The sequence below is a fragment of the Zosterops lateralis genome, assembly GCF_965231275.1.
Source record: "Zosterops lateralis genome assembly, chromosome: 2".
NCBI lineage: Eukaryota > Metazoa > Chordata > Aves > Passeriformes > Zosteropidae > Zosterops > Zosterops lateralis.
Genome location: NC_139763.1, coordinates 60,654,146 through 60,677,260, shown reverse-complemented (window position 1 = coordinate 60,677,260; position 23,115 = coordinate 60,654,146). Strand labels below are relative to the sequence as shown.

At 35.4% G+C, this 23,115-nt stretch overlaps 1 protein-coding gene across 1 annotated transcript in view; it reads left to right on the top strand.

Annotated features, from left to right (window-relative positions):
* VWA8 (von Willebrand factor A domain containing 8) overlaps positions 1-23,115 on the top strand; it is a 177,731-nt gene that overhangs the window by 139,250 nt on the left and 15,366 nt on the right. Inside the window, exons 38-40 of the mRNA XM_083854746.1 lie at positions 13,909-14,017; positions 14,774-14,930; positions 17,640-17,748. Coding sequence (XP_083710872.1) covers positions 13,909-14,017; positions 14,774-14,930; positions 17,640-17,748 — 375 coding nt within the window. The remainder of the gene's footprint in view (positions 1-13,908; positions 14,018-14,773; positions 14,931-17,639; positions 17,749-23,115) is intronic.

Here is a 23,115-nt window from a genome sequence, read left to right as displayed (position 1 = left end):
TCTTTGATTTGTGCTAAAGGGCTGGAACAAAGCCTCCTATGTGATCTTCTGATTTGCATCATTATCACTAACTTCTGTTTCTCTGCTTTACTTTTTTTGCTTTGAATGGAAAGATAAGGAGACCTAAGAAGCTTTGTTTACAAAGGCATTGCAGAGCAATAAGAAATAAATTAGGCCTTTAATTTTAAAGATAATAGATATTTAGTTGCTGTGTTAACTGTGTATTTTGCTAATTGGATATGATGGCCTTTACGTTTCCTACTTAATTTCTCAATAGGCCTAGACATAAAAGCAGTACTTTATTAAGGCATTTATTTCTGGAAATGAAAGGATGCTATTACCTTAAAAACATATTCATGTAGCTTCCCTGTATAATTGAGCATAGCCAGAACATGTCTCCTGATACAGGGACAATTACTTTTCTAAGAATGCAGCAGCTAAGTATTTCCTGATACTTGTTTTTGCAAAATTTGACATATTTTTCAGCCATGTATTGATTTGAGCATTCAAGTGTATGAAAATTATCTCCTCTTGTATAATGTTTCATGTGCATGCTTGTGTTAAGTAACTTTGAGTCTAATGAGGTTTCTCTAGTTCTTTGACTAAACACATCATTCCCAATCATTTAGTAGCAGAGACTCACTTTAAGAGAATTGTCAGTGTTCAACATATCACCCACCCATCTCCAATTTCCCCTTCCCTTAAAACTGCCATTTTTTCATCCCACAAAACTGCCACAGGCTTAGCAAAGCTCATTATCCCTTTGTGGTGATGTTCTTAGACCAATCCCAGACTTGTCTATGTGGTTGGGAACCACTGACCTGCAGAAACACACACAAATTCTTTGAATCTTCCTGACCCTTTAGAGAAAAAAGAATTAGAGGGCTTTCAATATAAATATAGTTTCAAAGAACTGGAATCAAATCTTCAACCAGGCTTCAATTGGAACTATTGGTACTATCTTCTAGAGCTGCATTTTTACTTTCACAAACATGTTAGCTCTGAGAAAGAGGCTGGATATACATAAGCAATTAAACAGGAAAACAAACAGCTGTTCCACTTGTAATCAGTAATTAGGCTCCCTTAATATAATTTGTGGCAATCTTCAAAACAGTCAACATTTATTTTGCATTGTTGACATACTCAGCAGAATTCAAACTGCTGAAGTCTTGAGGCTACCAAATCAGTTTATCAAAATATGGTGTGTGTTTACATAAGCCTGCATTTATACAGGCAGGTCAGAATTTTTTGTCATTTATTGAAGCTTTAAACTCAAAATAATACTACAGTAGTCTGAAATTATTAAATTGGAGTGTCTAAAATACAAAATCTGAACAAAATACTGTATTTCGTAAAGCTGTGAACTCTACTCCAAAAACCATTGAGCTTTTTCACTGTTTGGTGTCTCTAACAAAAAGGTCATTTTGTTATCAAATCCCTGAAGAGAATTTGAAAGACAATTTATTTTAAAAATCTTGCCCTAAAAGTTTCATGGCAATAGGCAGACATTGATAAGCTTGTGTTACATTTTTCATCCAAGGGTTATTGATGGAAATTAAATAGAACAGCACTGATTACATTCTGATATTGTTCGGATACTGTCTTTGAGTAAGGATTATTTAGTGGTTTATCTCATTTAGATAAAGTACAATGCTTGGATAAAAATAATTAAAAGGTGCATCATTTAGAGATATTTCAATAGATGTTACGGCATTTATCTGTGACTATTAGCAAAAACGTTTAGTTCTTTCCACTTAATGTTCTCCTGCTGTAGATTGTTGTCCAAAATGTTTCATGCTATGTACTCAGAAAATCATTGTTTTCAGAAGTCCCAGAACATATCCAAATCTGTAGAGTGCATAAAAATGGGCTTAGTCAAAGATCACAAAAGCTTTGTCATCTAGTTTATGCTAATATGTGTCTGAACTCAAAATCCAATTCACAACATTTTTTGAAATCTAAGTGTAGTCTTGATCTAGGTAATGTCACCATGCGAAGTGACATTCTGAAGTTGAGGACAGTCATTTCCTTTCCTGAAGCTTAGGAAAGTCCTGTCATTTCAATACCAAGATTGTCCAAAGAAGTGATCTGATTGATTTAAAAAAATTGAATAATTCTTGTAAACTAATACTTTTTAGGGGTTTATTTGGGTGGGAGATTCTTTTTGTGTCTGTTTTTTAATATATTTGTTGAACCTGCAGTAGTTGTAGCATCTCCTACATGCACAAGATGGGTTTTAGAAACTGCAGTAGTTATATATGTAACTATATATAACTATATATAGTTATATATAGTTATATATATATATATAAAATATATAATATATAACTATATAATATATATATATAACTCTATATATATATAGTTATATATATATAGTTATATATAACCACAAACTGCTCTCTATTTGTGGTTATATATAAAGGCCTAATGAGTTAAGTAGTTGTGATTGTAACTATTTTGATTTCCTATGGACTGTTCTCTCTCATTTTCAGTATAGGAAACCTTTCTCATAAACATTCAGATACTTAGTTGGAAAGTAATTCATATTTACACCTACGTGAATAGCTAGCAAGAAAGAAAAAGAGACTTCTTTCCATTTTCCTGTCTCTCTGCTGTCCTAAATCAGGGTCACAATTTCCTGGTATATCCCAGATTTTAAAGGTCAAGGCCTGCTTTGTCCTATAGTACACTTCTTCTTCAAGAATGGATATTGCTTATTTCTCTTTGGCCTGTGGCAGAGCCCCACTGTAACATTAGTGTTCTGTGTAATGTGTTTTTTTCCTCAGAAATTTAAAAAGTTGAAACATTTGATGCAGGTTATGTATCCTATAACTCTAGGAAACTCACCTGAGTTTCCTAGATGATTCAGGTTCAGCCAATATGATGTCAAGATCACATAGTGCAGGAGAGCAAAGATGTAGCACATGTGAATTGAGTGGGCACCAGCTGTTTAAAAATAAAGTACATTTACCCATGAGCAAGTGCATGTGCTGCATAGAATCTGAGTAATACAACACTTGTATCATCCCAGCTCTCTAGTCTAAAGACTGATGGGCAACACTCAGCTTAAAAAAATATGTACTTCTTTGCAGGTGTGTCAGATCAAAGGAAGTGTGTAAGAGAGTCACTGACACCTTAGTACGAAACCAGGCTCTTCCAAAGAAGAGAATCAGCCTGGAAATGTTTTCTTCCATTTTTTCTTCACTTTGCTTTTATGGCTTCATCTGATGTAAATGTTGAACTGGAGTCAAAGTTGAGTACATTCCCAAAGTATTCATAATACCAAAATCTCACATTTACTGTTAAAGTTAAAAGAATCACTTTAAATTAGGTGAGTGATGTGCAAATGTAACTGAGTGTGTTTATCTTATGTATTCACACACAGGTGCATGTATATGTATGTATATTTTGTATATATGTATATATTTGCACACACACACACACACACACACACACACACATGCTCTTTTTTTTTTCCCAGTTGTCCTACCTAGACACTGGTTCTCTTGAATTAGAACTACCTGAAGAGATCATCATAACTTTGCATGTAGCCAGTCCCACAGGGACTGTACTTCATAATGAGCAAGAATTGAAAGTCGATTTGGATAATGATTGTCTTTTTCCCTTCCTTGAATAGTCTCATTTATTCCATTTATACTCCATGCAGCTAATCATGTAGAACTCTGCATGAAGTATTCACCCCTTAAGTGAATTCAGGGTTTATTTTATTAAATGCATCCTTTTTTTCTCTTATTATTTTCTGAAGCTGTACTTTGAAGTTCGGGTTAATGCAAGTTCACCTGATGAAATTTAATTTTTTAGGCTGGATGTTTATCTAAAGAATAATTAATTCGGGAGTTTTAGTAATTCTAACTTGCTTATGTTTATTGCTCAGAATCTACTTTAATCTATACTGATACTTTGGGGGTTTTCTCCCTTTTTAAAAAGTGACATTGTACTTTATAATGTAACAAAAATCCAGCCGTTTCCTGATGTTAAGACTGAACTGGACAAAGCTGTAGTTCTTTAATCGAGACAAAAGCATGACCTGTAGCAAGAGTGCCCGTTTCTTCTCCCCACCACCCACCCTCTACCTATTTTCTACTTTGCACCAAGCCGTCTTTCTGACCACACGAGGGCATCAGTGGGCTAATAACAGTAGTTTCCCTCAGCTTTTAAAGGCTGTCGGTGCAAACCCCATAAATTACGGGAAATACGTGTAGTGGGGAGCTCCTGTAAGTTTGGAGTGACCGTATGATGGCTTTCTGCAGACCTGCACAGGATCCTGAAAATTTTGAAGGACTGCAGATTTCAGAGTTATTTAGTCAATCGGTGGATTGCAAGATACAATTTGATAGCAATTCCAGTTCTGAGATCTGTGAGCCCCAAATCCACATCTTAGGTCTGTGACTTCTTCATGGACCATATAATTTATTCAGATGACAACTAGCAGCTGTGTAGCAGTCCTTGAATGAAGGCATCTGAGTATGGGGAAGCATGAGACTGGAAAGCTGCTAACTCACAGAGCTAAATAAATGCATCTCTCTGAAAGTATTTATGGAATAAAGCAACTCAGATGAAGATCATTGATTCTCTGTCAGATACCTTTTCTATAAATTTTCTCAGCTTGAGTGAGGGCCTTGTTAGAAGCACTGTACAAACATGTGTAAAATATATTCTCTTTCCTAAGGAGATCTTCCAGTCTAATTAGAGCAGACAGGCAAAGAACAGGAGGGAAATAACCTTGACTTTCTATTAGAGCAGACTGATCCAGCACAAAGCTCCCTTTTCTTCCTGTGACCTTCCTGTAGAAGCCAAAGTTCTCATGGGAGAAAAATATTATTACCTCAACACACTGTCTTGAAGATCTCAAAAAGTCTGCAGCAGTGTACATTGCAGACATAAATGTTGGAGCTCCTAACACCAGTGAAATTCTGCTGCCCCAGCAAGTCAAATGCATACTAATAATTATGCCTTTATGAAAGTTATTCCCTGATTAGTGAAAGGACAAACATAGGGAAAATTTAAATAATCAGATATGTTACAGTAATGCAAAATTTTTAAGAAGCTTTCCTTTAGAAAAGAAAACAATGTAGTAGATATTTAATAACTTCTGCCTCTGCTTCTTAAGGACAATGTTGACAAGGTCCGAGGTATACAGAAAATCAGGCTTTTCTCCTTCCACATGTAATTTTTTTCAATTTTCTTTTTACCCTATGGTCTTTAGTCTGGACCATTCCAAAGTGACATAATGTGTTCACTTATCCCATCTTTCTAGCTGTTGATTATTCACAGTACTCCAGAAGAAACCAAATTCAGTGTTTTCTGAGTTAATTGATCTTGGAAGTGTGTAGTAGTCATAATAAATAACCAAGCTAGACATTATCTGTCTCCTCTGATAATATTTCATAGTGGATTAGAATACTAAAAAGGTTATGACTTCATATCTTATACTTTATTAGAATTGACAAGAGAATTTTAAATAATGAGAGGAAAATGGACTTAACGTAGGTGTTTACATAACAGAAAATACATTAGATTAGATAAATAAATAAATGTATTATATTCTCTTATTACTTTATTTCATTTTCCAGCTTTTAAGCCACATAGTTTATATTTGTGGGCAAAATACCTTAATGTATCTGCTGTGCAGTTTCTGAGTTGGTTCTTCAAGTGGCAGCATTTAGTTCAGAAGAGAGCCCACAGCAGCATTTTGTACAGTGGTTTGGTTTTTTTAATTGGTGTATATGTACTTCATTTGCAAGCCAAATACAGCTTTTTATAAATTTCACTCCAAATCTTCACCTCTTCTGCATCCAGATTCACTTTTCTGAAATGCCATAAAAGTTATGATGCTTTCAACAATTCCGGTATTCAAGGCAAAAGCTTAATGCCTGCATGAATTTTAAATGCTACTTTTAGAATTAAATGTTCACAGGAGTGAGATGATGCATGAAGTTTCATTAGTTCAGTTTGAACTCTTGCAAAGTTTTACAAACTAGATAGAAAATCAAAATTAAGTCAAATGAAAAAAAGAAACATATTAAAAGTTTTATACTGCAGTGCGATAAATGTTTTTTTTCATTTCAGGATACAATTGAAGAATCAGAATGCATTTCACACATTTTTCTTGTCTAAGACTGAATAGCTTTTTTGTGGAAAAATCACTTGTGGACTCAATTTTGTGCTGTTGTTGTGAACAGAAATTATGCTATTAATTTTTAGTACATAGGAAAAAGCTGTACATTATTTGGTACAAGTGAACATAATGGAAGCCATTAGAGGGGGTTTGCCTGTTTATGCCTTTCTCTCAGTAGTTTATGTAAGCAGATTATAAAAAGTTTTCTTTCTCTCTTTAGTAGAATCAGTTTTATGGTAGAGTGTAAAACTACAATGGAACAGGCAGGTTAGCCTGTGATCTGCCTGATGTGGAGCTTTTTTGGTCTTTGAGAATGTAATGCATATATTCATGCTGCTGATAAAGAATGTTTTAGAGGAAGATATGTTCTTGTGACCTGTTAAATGCAGCCTAGAATAATATTGAGGGTTTAAGGTTGGAGAAGCTCAGGAATTTAAAAAAAAGCAATTTTTTTGTTACAGGGAAACATCAGGTTTTTGCACATCTGCAGAAGTACATTCTGCATTCCATGGAATACATTTCCTAATCCTTTATGCCACTGTGGGATGGGTTACTTAATGCATTTTTCACATGGAGTACAGTTGTGTTTTGTTACAAAGACGTTATTTTCATAATAATGTATGAGAGTGAAAGCAGGTTTTGTACCGATAAAGAAATTACCATCTCCCAAATCACCCAAAGGCAAAAATCTACAAAGTTTTCCCTTCTTTTCCTGCAATATTCTTCTGATACATGCTCAATCTTTGTCTACGGCACTAATGAAGAGAGCGAGTTAAGATACTTAAACTTTCTACTGTTTCTAGTGGATTCATATCCATATAACTAATATTTATTAGTTATTATTCAGCAATAATTTAGTGCCTTCTATTAAAAGTAACTCACATTCTTTCCTGACTAGAAATTGCCCTGTTTAATATGTTTTATGTTAATGAAAAGGCAAAATATCAGATTAACTCATTCCTTCCACATCTCAGATATGTTACGATAAGGGTGGATATCTTCTAATTTGGATCTTGGAAGAGTTCTTTCCTTTGTGATAAAAAAAGTAAATTAAGACTGGGATCTTGGCAGCCTACATCTGCCTACTTTCCAGGACTGTGTAATCATGCAACTAATTAAGCTAATGCATGCCTTCTTAATTTACATTGAACTAAGCACATGAATTGTATTAATTGTATTCAACCTCAAACCTTAGTGCACACATTCTTTTCCCTATTTTCTTCTGGTCAACAGGAAGAAACAAACAGTAGTGCAGTACTATTACTAATAGTAGAATATGGGCTTGTGAAAACAATATTTGGACACCCTAAAATTTTCTTTTAAAAGATTTTCCTCCATAAATATTCTTTACAGCTGTAAATACTGCAGCTGTGTCCCTGTTTGCTTGTATAATTTGTATGCATTTTTTCAGTTGTGATGCATGAAATCATGCTGGTTGCATCTTTACTAAATGTGTTCTATGTGGAATGATCCACTGAATGCTTAAAAGGGCTTAGTAGAGAGGTTGATTCCTTGTCACCACATGCAACAAAGAGGAATTCCATTTATTTCTATTATGAAGGTGTAAAAGCCTGTAAGGAATGCCCAGCTCTGCTTAAACATTCCCAAAGGGATAAGAAATACTTGATCTGGGGAGGTTTAAAGAATGGAAATATAAACTATTTTTTAAAGTAAAAATTTCATCCCTTTATGCCTGCAGGATGTTAACCTGGAATCAAAGTGGGTTTTTCTGGTTTTTCCACCTTTTTGTACCTGGAGTATTAAAATAAGTATTGCATTTTATGTGAGAGAATTAGATAGGAGCTCACCCTGTCAGGGCCAGAGATAAATAAAGCTAAGAGGTGAAAGGTCTGTTCCCCTGTACATGAGGCAGCTTGACCCCATTGGAAACCAGAGTTTCTTTGCCATTCCTGAGGCAGAAACTTGCTTTTGTTGCTGTGAGCCTCACAAAGGAACTTTCTGGGAAGCAGTCCTGAATGGGAGGCACTGACACCTCCTGCACCCCTTCAGGAATTTTAATGAAGTTAACCCTGTCAGGATACAAAAGTAAGCTGCTATATTAAAAGACCATCCACTCTCTGGCCAGTTTGCAGTGTTGCAGTGTCAGTTACAGGGCAGGAATATCTACAACCAAAAAAAAAAAAAAAATAAAATTAACTGCATCTCAGTTGCATCCCCGCAGGCATTAAGGAAAAAGCTCTTCACATTTTACTGGAAGCTGTCACTCATTGATTACTTTTCTATTCAAAGCTAGAAATATTTTCAAGCTTGTCTGACTTCTGCTTACGAATTCTAAAAGGTATTTCCTAACCTGTAACCATGAGTTCTCTTTCTGCCAGGAGCTAAGTCTGAGTACATGTTCTGGCCCCATGTTCTGTTTTAGGGAGTCAGCTTTTTACACAACTGTAATGGAGGTTTGGACAGTAAAAGCTCTTGGCTCAATCTCTTGCATAAACCTGCCAGGAATAAATAAAATTTCAAGTGGGACAAGACAGGAGGAGATTAAATTCACTCTCTTTCCATGTGTCCACAATAAATACAACTTGAAGAATTTTAGTCTTTGGTTAGTTGTAACAGACTTGAAGAATTACTAGCTGATGTATGGCTTAAAATACTTGGAGAAATGTTGTTAATAATCTGAAACATGAATGACTGAATAATAGACCTACTGAAATGTCCATTTCAGTTGACTTTGCCAAGTGTTTCTTACTGATTACATTGGATAGTATTATAAACATGTTAATAATAGAGCCATTGATATACATTCAATGCAGATGTACTTTGTATAGTCCTTGCTAAGATACAGAATTGCACACTTGTGCTGCTTGGGACTCTCTCTGACTGGTGACTCTTCTTTTTAAAGTTTGTTTTTTTGTTCTCAGTTGCTACAATGTAGGATTAAGATTACTGGATGCTAAGATGTTATTAAGGTCACTTGCACAAAATCAGCTCAAGCTGAATATGATAATGCTTTTGGTCAGCTTTACTCAGAGAGCTAGAAAGATTTTTCACGCAATACATTTTAAGAAAATTAATTCTGAACTCAGAAAGGGAAGTACTGTATTGTTAAAATTACTCAAATGTTAGAATGAAATATGGATATGTGTGGGACATCAATAAATTTAATAACAGATTACAGCATCCATCTACATAATTCCCATGCTTTCATTGTTATTTTCTGATGGGTTCATTCAAGTTCTTTTCTTCCCATAGCTGTGACAGTGTCTTGTAGGGGCAGTGCACAGTGTATCTGGGTCAGCCGTGTGATCCTCAACAAATACAGCCTCTGTCTATTACTGAGGGATTATAAAAGTGTCAAAAGTATGCCAGTGTTTCTTTACTCTCCAGGGGTTAATGTTATTGAATTAGATGATTTCACATCAGAATTCAATAGAGTTCAATCGCACATTCACTTAACTGGCATGAATGTGAATCTAGATCCCCTTCCAAAATGGTTAAGGTTTGTTTAGTACACAATATATCATACTTTGTCTGACCAGTTGAAGTCTAGACAAAACTTCCAGCCTTTGACTCATCTTCACAGTGGCCACTATTACAGATTGGTATGTGTTTGATGGCTGTTTGCAAAAATATGGCACAGATGTGAAACACCTGGTTTCACTGTGTTGTTGAGTGTGGTAAATCATGTAATGGACTTCTTTGAGCTGCTTTATCTTCTTCATGAAGGATTATAAGATCACTTAGTTTCCAAACTGAATGTTTGTGTCAGTTTTCCCTATGCAGTTTGCTTTTAGAATCCCAGTGTTGTCAGGGAAAAAAAAAAAAAAAAAGTGTAGCCATGTAAAACCATTTTGGCATCCATTCATATTTTTCAGAAGGAACTGATCTAGAGCAAGTTGTTCAGATACGATGTATCTCTCACTGAATGTAAAATCAGTGTTTAGTTCTATTCCTTCCTGGCTACCCTTATTGCCAAGAGTTAATGGACGTCTAAGAGGCAGGACCAGAAAATTAAATCAAAACATTAGCAAGTCATAGTATTTGTGGTTGTTTCTTAATTTCCCTTTTTCTTCAGCACACTTTCATTCCAATGCCTCTTAAGAAAAACACATTTCTTTGGCTTGTTTTTGACCTGAACTGTTCATATTCTTCTCAGGCAAAATTTTTGTTTCTTTCATTGAATTTGGAAGACTACAGAGCCTGCATCACGAAGTCCCATTACCTATTGCTATAAATGCCTGACAATATAGAAAGAAAATGAGAGAACAAAAATATTTGAAACCAGAGAGTAAGATCATTGGTGATTACTGACAATTAGGACTCTACAGAGAATAAAATAAGAATCATATATTCCAGGAGAGGATGGCGCTTGTGCTTCTTGTGTGATGAAGACTTTGAAGAAAAACCTGCTCAAACAGGGAGTGGAGAAGTGCTTTCCCCACTCTGATTGTGAATCACCAATATGTATAAACAAGTTTAGATAATTTAGATAATTTAATAGAAACGTGTGCCTTGAATATTTTGGAAATAGTGGTTATTTTGGAAATCAAAAGGAACTTTCAGAGGAAAAAATTCCGTTTTTCCAGCTATTCTACTCTGACCTGTGCCTCATAGCTGGAGCTCAAGGCTTCAAGACTGAATTTGTGTGTTGTTCCACAAAGCCATAATATGCACACCAGGCAGTATGGAATCTGCACAATGATGCAGTAATGAATAGTGCCTTTCACTGCATGTATAGCTAGGAAGAGCACTGATTTCCCTCAAGAAGGAGTGATTAATCAAAACTTGTTGAAAGAAACAAAGTTCATAGAAATCTTGCAATTAGATTCAAATGGAAAATATTCAGGAATATTCAAGGAAATAATTTATATATTTGAAAAATACACGTCATAACAGTAGTAAAAAACTCATTGTAGAAATTACAGTCAGATAAGCTTGGCAAAGCTGCTGCAGATTTTAGGTTTGCTTAAGTCCCTTCTCTGCTTTTAGTGGTTTTTTTTCTTGTCTTCCTTCTCACTCCAGACAAACTAGATATTTCCTGCTGAGTGTTCTTCAGTTTCTCAGGTTTCAGAATCTATCCAGTTTTGGATTCTGGCCCTTAAATCTACCTTTCCAATAGTTCCTAATGTCAAGAATTCCTCTGGTCCTCAGAGGGATGACTTACCTATGGCTCTTCCATCTCTTTATATTTCTCATGCTGAAGAATGTATCATTGTCTGAAAGTTTTTCTCTTCGGTCTTTTCTTCATCCTCCCTCTGATTTCATGTCAAGGCTCATTGATTTACTGTTTATTTATTTGTAAAATATATCTTCAATTCTAATACAGGTAGTCTAACTTCTAGTTTATAGAGATGCTTTCAGAATAAAGACAAGTTGTTGGCTGTAAAATTACCTTGGAACTTGTAAAATAACTTCCATAGATATGGAAATGGGAAGGAGAAAGGTCTGACAAGTCACTAAGGGGATAATTATCTAAGAGCCAAAGGAAAACCAGGAAAGTACATCGAGAAAATTCTCTTCAGAGGATTCTATGGTGTGCTAAGATAATGCAGTTTCCAAGTATATGGTAAATTTGAAAAATAATTACCCCAGCAAACCAGTGCTAATAAAAATTGGCTGTTAAAGTATTCAGACTTAGCAAAATTCTACTACCTTTTGTTTGCATAGGTGATACTTAAAAGAAATTAAACAAAACTGCTGCAATTCACTGGCATGACATTTTACACATCTTTTACACAGCACATTTACACCAATGGTGGTTTTCCATTCCAGTATCATTGAATTTTCAATTATGTTATCCATTCAGCCATTAACTATACATAACAAGAAAAAGCATGAAGAATTCACATTCTTAAGCTATGATAGATTGTACCTCTTCTTTCTTTTTTTCTTTCTCAATCAATTTTTTTCAAAGTTTTAACAGAAATTAAATGTTGGATGTTTGGTCCTTTTAAGAAGAGAAAGCAAAAAAAATCATTATAAGATAGAAGATTTTCTATTAACCACATGCCATTTCAAAGTTACAAATACCTACTTTAATCAAATCTAATCAGATGAATACTATTGTAAAATAAGTTTATATTAGAAACTTGTCTAGTGCATATGTACTAGAAACACTATTTGTGAAGAACTTAAGAAAGATATATGAGCAACATAGCTCTTTTGTCTACAGACCTTTTCACTGAAGATTTAAAACATGCTTCCATTTTAAAATGTTTAGTGGAATTTTTCAATGGAAAAACTTGACAAAAAAAATAGAATGTGACATTTTGCATCACTGGTTATAGTTATGTTTGTTTCATAGAGCTTTCTTATACAGAAGGAATATTTTTCTATAAAGAGTATATAAGCATGAATGTGTAAAATTTTTGCCTAGTTTTGTGTTTTTCATTATAGAATAGTATTTTTCTTTTTTTGTTTCATGAGGCTGAAACTATCATTTTGGTTTTATAATTTTGTTTTAAACTGAACTCAGCAATTTTTATTAACCAATGTTTCTGATAGTTTTTAAATCCACCAGTTATGCAAAAAAGAATGGTTTATTTTGGAGAAAATCTCTTAAACCAAAAAAGTATATAACCCTAAGGGTAACATGCTGTTGTGGTTACATGTCTCTCCCTATACAAATGTTAAATGGATGTAATTTATCAGATTAGATCTTGATTTTACACTAATGACATGGTTCACAGAGGATGTATTGTACCTCTTTGAATTGATATAAATTCTGTAAAGGGAAAGAAAATGATGTTTTGAATAGGTGCCAGGACAGTGTTGTTAGAGCACATGTTTTCAGTTCAAAAACATGTGTGGAATTCATGTCAGCAGTGAGTCTGCAAGACAGTGAATTCAAGGATTAAGCTGCTCTACAGTGAAAACCATGATAATGCCAGTGAACTTCTAAGAAGGCAATAAATTGTAGTTATTGGGACACATAAATTCATTGGAGAATTAAGTGTATTATGGTAGATAAGAAGAAAGTTAATTTTAAGTGGTTAGAGACATTAATTTTCCATCTCAGTCATTGGGTTTTGTTAAGAAAAAACATAAAGCGGCACTAAATTATAGAAGATTAGTAAGGGGCAGTTCATACATGATTCATTGATTTACTACATGACTCAGAGTTCGTAATGGGAAGGAGTATTTTTGCCTTCAGTCACCCACTTAAATCCAGCCCCAGCCTAAAGTTGACTCAGCCCTGACCATCTGGCAGCTGTTGGGTGTTCAGCTGTGCTGTGAATCAGCGGTGAAAGTGCCGTCAGGGGACAAGTCTAGAAAACCCAGCACAGGAGGACTTCTGTGCTCCAGGCAGCAACACTGAGGATTGCATGAACCTGTCATTTGAACTGGCCATTTGCTGACCAGTCTCATCTCTTTAGTCCCTGCTCATGAAAGGAACATTAATCTACCCATCAATAGGGAATGTGGGACTGCAATTGGGTGCACATGAAATGCGTAAATGGAAGTGCAGTGCTGTGGATATACAATAAATACTCTGAGAAGTGTTTGAACTGGTGATTCTGTCTACAGGGGGATTTTGAGTTATGTTGGCCAGTTATCAGGAAGCAATTTCTAGTGTGGGTTTGAACAGAATGCAAAGGGGTTCAGATGTGGCAGTAGTCTTAGTTTGGGTGTAGGTCTAATGTGTCAGTCAGGAGCCCTTTTTTACTCTGCTCTGTGGTGGAATGTTGCATTTATTGAACTAATGCTGGTCCTACAACTACAGCACACCTAGTATGTTATTATTCAGTTGTTAGGGTGTTTTCTTTACTATAAGAGATATTAACTTATCTATCTCTCTTTTACAGATAACCATTGAGAGGGAAAGTGGTTTGGATGTCAGCTCCCCTAAACATGGAAAAGTGGATCCAGACAACATGCCACATGTTGGTGGAAATACGTGGGCTGGTGGAACAGGTTTTTCATTGTTTTTTTGTTTTGTTTTTAATGCATCATTGACAGATATCTAAGGGAGATGCTGTGCCAGTCAGAAATGTTTATATACGAAGCTGTCCTCTGCCTAGAGCTGTTTTACGCAACACAGGGTTGGTTTATTGCCAGTAAAAAAGGAGAAAAGAAGTATTTGCAATGTCTAACTTAAACTGTATGTAGCAGATCTCTTCTTCAGTTATATTTTTTTGTTTCTTTTTACTGGCCATACAGAGAACACAAAGCTTGCAGCCACAGAAACTAGGCTGATACATTTGCCTTTCTCTTAGATATCCCTGTAGCTGTAAAAATTTAGGTAGTGTAGGCAAGAGGTACACAGAACAGGCAAAGTACCTCCTAGTTCTAAAAGGTCATGATAGTGATCACTAGATAAAGTGATTTGGAAGCAGTGTAAACCAACAAATTCTAGGGAGAAGACAGAGTCTGGGACCAGGAGCTTTGAGGAGATGTACAAGATTTGTATGTTCTATATGCTTTGTATAGTGTAGAAATCATTAGTTATTAATCTTGTCTCGAGGAACTACACAAGTATTCCATAGGAATTCCTCTTTACCGTAATAGCTGTTTGGTTTTGAAAACCTTTGGCAATAAATATTTCAACTGGGATTGTTAGCAACATTTTTGGAACATGTGTAGATGACAATGGCAGCTTTAAAGAAAACATGTTCTTATTTTTTTATCAAAAATATATTCCTAATGGTTTTTTTATATCAACTGTCTTAGGTGGGAGAGACACTGCAGGGTTAGGTGGAAAAGGTGGGCCGTATCGACTGGATGCTGGCCACAGGGTTTACCAAGTATCTCAGGCTGAAAAGGATGCTGTTCCTGAGGAAGTTAAGAGAGCTGCTCGAGAGATGGGTGAAAAGGCCTTTAAACGGAGGTAATGTGAAAGTCTTTCTTTTCTTTTTCATTTCCCAGAGAATTTGAAAAAGATTGTTGGAAAGAATTTTCATTTTTAACTGCATTTATCAGCTGCCTTACCCTGTTAATTATCACTTAAGAGAGAATACCAGCACGTTTAGCTGTTCTCCACAAGATGTGTGGAATGTTTTATTGAATTAAGCCACAATGTTAAAATGACTGTGTGATTTGGTAGAATAAAACATAGCTAGATGGAGAAGGAGAGTGAGGTAAATATTTATCTTTTTTTAAAATAAATAGATTATATATAATGAATACAGGTTGCATGTTGTTAGAAATTAATCACTTAACAAGTGTCTTCCAAAATGGACCACTGCAAGCAAATTGCTTCTGGTTGAAAATCTGTACCCAGATGGTTAGAGCATGGTGATAATAGATCATGGGTTTGTGGGTTTGACCCCTGTATGGGCCATTCACTTAAGAGTTGGACTTGATAATCTTTGTGGGTCCCTTCCACATCAGAATATTCTGTGGTTCTATAATTTGAACTATTAAGCTTCAGTGGCTAATTAACACGAACAGCGTGTCTTCCCAGCATGAGTGTAATGTGTGATTACTGATCAACTGTTTCCCAGAACATGCACAGAGATTCAGATTTCTTCCACCAACTGAACTCTCAAGTCAATCTTTGGTATTTTGTATTTAAAAAAAAAACAACATCCCCCCTCTTTAATTTGCTTCTGAGCTGCTTCATAATAGAAACAATGGATATGTATGGTCTTGGATACTGTGTATCTATCTGTGCATATGTCCATATACACACCTGGCATGCTTTGATGAGTTTCTACTGCCTATGTGTGATTTACTAGATAGAGAAAAGGGGAAATTCCTGACTAATGCTACATGCTGTGAGCACAGTGCAGCTATGCCCTGTAAAATCTGAGTATCTGTACATGAGGTAACAATTCCTGTCCTGCAAAACCCAAATGGGCTGGCACGTACCAGCTGCAAATGTAGCCTATTATGAAACCACATTTGACTTGGATCCTTATTCTGTATCCCTCGTATAGTTGTGGGAACTAACATATAAAGAATAAGGGAGGTTGGAGTCCTCAGACTGACAGAAAAAAAAAAAGGGAACTGCAGATTTCAGTGCTTTGTTTATACAGGACTATCTGGAAAGGAAAATTTCATATGAAAGTTATTGATGCTTTCCTGGCTAGATAGTATTTCTAGTGGTAAACATTTTTAATTGCCCTATTTGACAAAAATGAAGTTAACTACTACTCTGTAATAGATGCAGTATTTTTCTTGGTATTTTTCTGAACTACCTTTCACTTTGGATTGATGTAGAGTTCAACAAAGTAAAACAGCATATGAGGTTCGTTTTGTTTGGAACAAAATGTTTCTTTTATGGTTCTGAAGATACTGAACTCTGTTGGCAGGGTTCATGAAATTAAATGTGCATCACTGAAAGTTACTTTTTCCTACCTCTAATGAATAAGAGTTGGCTATAATGACTATGTGTATGCAAAACTTGAAATAGAAAAAGACATCATGATAGAGACAACAAAGACTTGATGTTTGATTTTAATATTATCTCCAAATGGTTGGTCTAAACAGCAGTTCTAAGGTATATTTTATGATCCAGACAATTACCTTGTGATAGTGTTACAAAATTTGCCTTCAGAAATATTAGCTTATACATACTTTACTATCCATTCAGTTCAGTTAAAAATGCAGTATTTTTTCAACACTGAGTGAGATTATTCTGTTATGAAGTTCTTGTTTGAAATGGGCTGGGCACAGGTAGCCCAATATGTTTTAGCTCAGGACTGAACCCAGCCACATGCTGGTGGGTGGGGTGGGCAGGTACACAACTGCTCCCTCTCTGTGTGATTTTGGGTCATGGCAAATACTGTACAGTGAGCACTTCCAGCATGTCTGCCTGTCCTCCAGCTCATTCTTCACCGTTGGACCTCTGTAATTACATTCCAGTGCTGAATTTCACCTGTTCTGCTGAGCTATGTTGTTTAAAAGCTGATACAGAACTTGAAATGGACACATCTTTGTTTGTAAAGAAAGCATGGCTCTGTTTTCATGGTGCAGGTGTGCTCTCTGTTACAGGCCTCTGGACAAGATAGTGCATGACTCATTTTCTATGGGGGAGCACATCTTTGTTAATGTTCATTTAAAGCTTCTTTGCTTCAAGGTTTCTTCATTTAATGAAGCACAAAGATAAGTATTTGAGACAGTTTCTATTTGTAGGTCTTCAAGGACAGATTTTATAGTGAGTCTTTACTTAACCTGTGTGTTGAAACATGAATCAGGATATGTTTAGAATACTCTGACAGTGAAGTAATGAATAGACACTCACGATCTTTTTATGTACAGATAGCAACACCTGAGCCAACAAACCTTTCAGATTTGATCACATTTTTCAGAACCTCTGATTTACTTCTCAAACTTTAAAGCAGATTAAGAGAGAGTCATAGATTAGTAACTTTAGTAAGTTTTAATGTGATACAGTCCCTGTAGACGTTGATAAACATCTGCGTTATCAACAATTCACAAGAGCGGCTGCTACTTCTCTGATTCGTCTCTCCTGTGTGCTTATTGCAGTCTAAATTTCCCTGTTACCAAGTAAAAAAACTTCTGGTTTGCATAAGTAAGTGGAAAGATATGCTTCTTTCTTCAACTGTTCTTAGCTCCTTGTTCTTTCCTTTAGATTGAAAGAAATTCAGATGAGTGAATATGATGCATCAACTTATGAAAGGTTCTCTGGAGCAGTCCGACGTCAAGTACAGTCACTCCGCATCATCTTGGACAATCTGCAGGTAATCTTAGATTCTCTGATAAAGGATCACAAGGAGGTTGTTACATTAGGCCCCAAATGCTATCCTGCTAATATGCTGCTAACATCTAGTGGTCATACCTTTGAAGGCTAAAAGCAGGTTGATGTTGTAATCAGTTAGGAAAAACAGTTTCCTATTAGTGTTTTAAAAGGCGCCCTACAAGTGGATCCCAGTGCTCATCTCTACAAGTTACAGTATTCCCATTCCACACTCAGGAGCACAGTTTTGTGACAGAAAATACTACTACACAGTATGAAGAGAATTTGTTAAGGTGCATAGAGCCCAGTCTTTGTCTTTACCTCCAGTTCAAAAGAGTATTTTTTCACTGTGAAGTGCAAATGCTGTAGATGTTAAAAAAGGCACCTGCTCCAGGCAGGAGCTTTAATGTATATGCAGCTGAAAACATGGATTTTTCTTAGGTTTGTTTTTAGCTCTTGCTAATAGAAGTAGGTATAGCTCAAATCTCCTAAGTGGAAACTCACTAAAACCACCCATTTGCCTTTCTTCTGGTAACTGGAGTGGTGGTTGTTCTGGATTTTTTTAATACAAGTGTTCATATACAGGGTAAACAAAATTGTAAGTGCATTGTTTCTAGGAGGCATCTGCTAATCTTCAGAGAAAATGAAAGGAAAAGTGATTTATTCCTTATAAGATATATTTGATTATAAATACTTCTGTTGAGGGCTACTAACCACTAGTGTATATATACCTTAGTTTATTAGTCACTGTGCTATGTGTTAAGCAATAAAACTGAAATACAGAAAGAAATCACTCTGTATGATAAACAGCCTCCTCCTGGGTGAAGAAATTGAATCCCCTGGTACTGCAAGTAAGAAGGGTAATATTTCTCTGTCTTATTTATACCTTTAAACTTTTCTAGCTACACCAGCATTATTACAATCACATATAAATACAGAGAACCATTAGCCAGTTTTATTAGGAATGTACCAATTCAGAGAACTCCTCCTGTAATGAAGGTTTAAGTTGGGCATGATTAGGTGGTTCATGCACTTAATATGTGTCTCAGTTCAGGACAGACTTTTGGCTTATTAAGACAGGTCTCTTTTGAAAAAAATAGGATGTAAATCTCAGTTTTTTCTACAACATTTGTATCTTGGTGGGTTTTTTGCCAGGTTTCTAGCACACGTGCTATTGGAAGCACACTCTAGGTATTAAATCAATAAGTGAATCTTCAGTTTGAAGTCTTTTTTTGGGTCTTTCTTATCTCTCCCTTGGAGCCAAAATTCTTAGTTCAGGGATCATGTTAATCAAAATAAAAAAATAATATATTTTAATATAAGGAGGCATATCATCTTGCTTTTTTAAAAAAGGTCATTTTAATATCAAGGCAAAGGCTTATAAGCCACAGTGTTTTATGAGACTTTTCTAACTTCCTTCCAAAACCTAGATCAGCTAACCACAAAGATAGGAAATGTAATTTATGATGAAAAAAAACAATTTACTGAATTTGAAAAAGCTAGGCTCAAAATAAGAGCAATAGTGAAATAAAATTTTTAATTTTATATTTTTATGTGGATTTTGGTAGGGATTTTATTAGAAGATTAACTAGGAAAATGAAGATAAATGGCAATAGGAGTTACTTAGTTGCAAAGTGCCTTTTGTTAATAAGGAAGCTGAGTACAAATACATTTCATGTGATATTTTTGAGAGGGAAAGAAAAGTTGCTTGAATTCTTCAGCATGGTAATTCATCCAGCCCTCATGAAGCACTGTACATCTGTCTCCCATTATTTTCTCTACAGTCCTGTGTACACCATGAGTTCTCAAGTAGAACAGTTTTCTTTCTGTTAGCAGTCATTACTCATATCTCAAAAAAGAAACCAATAGCAAAGTTCATTGCAGTAAAATTTGTAACTCAAATCTCTCTGTGTTTTTAACTTTGTGAAAATCCCAAATTACCTGTTCAGTAGAGAATGTGTTTGGCTTTTTAAAAATGTTTGAGTTTGGTTTGTTTCAAACTGTGTTCACATAATCAAAACACATTGCCCATGTTTATTTAACCTGGATTTTTCTCTTCAATATATGTCTTTTTATTGTTATTTTTGTGGGTTTGTTTAAAATATATTAATTTGATTAAATTTTATCTCCCTAGAATCAAGAGGCTGAGATTAAGGCCCAGTTGTCTATGGCTTGCCAAAAGTTAGTGGCAGCAGAAAGAGATTTTTGGAATAGGCAGATCCTTGAAAGTGATACATAAACATAGTCTGAGAATGTAATTTCATTGTTCATTTTGCTTTTATAACTCACTGATCTCTGTCAGCTCTTTGAACAACGTTACCAAAACATAATGAGTTTTTGTTTATCTTCTGTAGAAGTAGCAATGCCAGAAGTCCAGGAAATCCTGTCACTGATGGGCTCTTTCTTCTCTCCCCTGAAGCTTGTCTGTCTGAACTCCAGATTCAAAAGGTTGTGGTCACTCAGTCACTCAGAAAGACCTTCTTTAATGTTAGGTGACTTGCTTTCCAGAAACTACTTCTCTCATTATTGATTATTGCAGAGAGAATTAGGGGCAGCTTTAGTTTCTCTGCTGGTCTCTGTAGCTTCTGAACGTCATTTGGGCCCCTACATTTAAACTGGGCAAACTGAGCCTGAGTTACTGAGCCTGCTGGGCACTGTCTGATTTAGACCATGTAGGAATGGTCTGGTCATAGCAGCAAGAATAAAATAGTAGCAGTTCTATAATAAACACGTCTTGGAGAGCTGGAAATATGAAAAACCCTCTGCCCTGTCAGTAGTAGTTTCGTGATCTCAGCGGCTAAGGGAACATTTGTGTAATATTTTCCCAGAAACAAATGCAGACCACAACTGGCAGTGTTTAATACCCTCTATCATTACGAGCTACATATTTAGATGTGATAACTTCACATATACAACTTTTTCTCTGACATAACAGCTGTATTTTTTTTTAAATAAATATGCCTATGACATCTTCCAGTGAAAACAATTACTGTAGTGGTGCACTGTGATATCAGTCACTGCCATACTGATAAGATACAGTATCTACCACATTTTTCTAATTTTAAAAGCAGCACAATGAATATGTTTTTCCATCAATATGGTTGCAATATATTGAAATTGTAGTATGTTGTATGTCCTTTCTATTCAAATATCAAAACAAGGTCTATATGAATTAGCTATGGATTTCTCTAAAAATTGTAAGTGCTTTTAAACTTAAGTTGCTTTTAAGCATACAAAAAAATGCAAATGAAAAAGGATTTGAAGTCTTTGTAATATATGTGCATTGTATAACACCCTTGCTTAAGGGGATTTTTTTTTCAGCATTCATAAAAGGAAACAAATTCTAAGTAATTCTGCATGGAAGAGGCAGATACTAAGTAGCCTGATTTTAGCATTATTTTAGAAAGAGGTAAGATGAGATTTTTTTCAGCATTCTTTTGTATTTTAGGATAGGATGTCAACTCCATGTTGTTCCAATAAAATTTCAGCTCAAATTCTGGCATTTGTTGAATAAACTTCCAAAGGTATTAAACTGTTTTTAGCTACATCTATAATTACAAGCCGTTTTCTTCTCACTCTGCTGTTCCTTGAATATCAAATAGCTGCAAAGATAAGGCATGGTAAATGAAAAGAATGGTGAAATTAGTTGAGAATTTGCTCAGTGAAGCTCAAACTTTATAATCTTCTGTTGTTGTCCCTCCTGCCTACTAAAAGAAATCAAATGACAAAAATTTGACATAACACCAGCGCTAAGGAAGTGATAAGGATCTACCTCTGTTCCATCACTTAGAGTGGCTAAGATGAGTAGGAACAAAGCCATCTCAATGTGCATCACCCTGGAAGGTGCATGATTCATTTTAGACAGGCTTTGCTTACTCAGCAGCATGTTTTCTCCAGGAGTATTTTTTTAATGGATAACTGGAGTGTTGAAATTTGCCTCTGGACTTTTCACAGCAGAAAAACTCTTACAGTGTGACATTTTGGTGGGACATGTAGAGGTCACTGGGAATTCACAGGTGAATGTTACACAGCTCTGAATGCAACAAAGAAATCAGTGATCCTATGGAAGAAGGGATTTAACTTTCGTCCCAGGCATATCTAATGGTAGTAGGAATTCCTTGGTGGTACAAACTCATGGATGCCCCACTGCCAAAGCGGCTTAAAGCTCAGTTGACTGTAGCACCTTGGAAATGTATCAGAGAACACAACTGGCTGAATTCTCAACCTCAGAACTCAGAAATCTTTTCCACTTTCCCTTCTGTGATTTACTAAAAGGCTTGTTTTTGCTTTCCATCAGGAAGCATCTGTAAAGCTTTTGATTTTGTTAATCAAAACATCTTTCTGTGGCTTTGTAGTCTTTCTGCCCACTTATTGTCATGGGCAAGTAGTCCATTAATCTTGAGTAATTATAGGCAATATTCTGAAGTCCAGAACTCTTTCTCTACACACTGAAACAAAAACTCATGCATTTAGTCCAAAGTAAAATCAAAGATTCTCTGAACCTGAAGAAGTCATTACCTGCCTATACAAAACTATAAAGGTTCATCCTTTCAAATTCCAGGTCTGCAGTTTACCAAGGATTTGTAATATAAGATTTCCTGCTCATCAGAGAGGAATTGATTTTCATTCCCGAAATGAATACCTAAGGCAGTTTGTGTCCTGTTGGATAGTTGATTTTCCTCCAGTTGCTGGCCAGCAATTTGCTGAGGCAGCAAAAGCATTATATGTATACAAATTCAAAATTGTCTTTCTTTGTTGGGCTTACTACTAGGATGAGCAGTTTTAACATGAAGATTTTAAAAAAATTAAATAAAGCATAAACCCCAAATATACAGAGTTTGCTGTCTTTAGAGGGATCTAAAGTATTGTGAACTATGATAAAGCTGTCCTTTGAAAACATGCTTAAATATGTTCCTTTTAATATTATAACACTTGGGTGTTCAATCTTAACTGCATGCTCTGTGTACAGGAGTTCCATGAATATTTGAGTTCATGGATTGTAATATATTTTCATCAAGTCACGCTGTGGATAACCAGTGTCCTTTTAACTAAAACAAAAGAAGTGTTTATTGGACTGTCATGAATATCATTACTTTAAAAGTAGGTTTTTTTAAATACATAATTAGTTTATACTGTTAATACTGTTTCAAAAGCAACCATTTACCATTGCCTAAAGTGGATAAAGTGCATACTGTTTAATTTTTTAGGTCACTTAATGACTTTTTCTTGTTCTGTATGGATTGAAAACACCTAAGAAGTGGTCAGTTATGTGTGTCCTTGCAGTTGTATGTATTTCTGAACAGGCTTGCTACACACATTTTCAGCATATTTGCAAGAAGAAAGGTTAACATTTCTGCAGTTCACAGTTCAA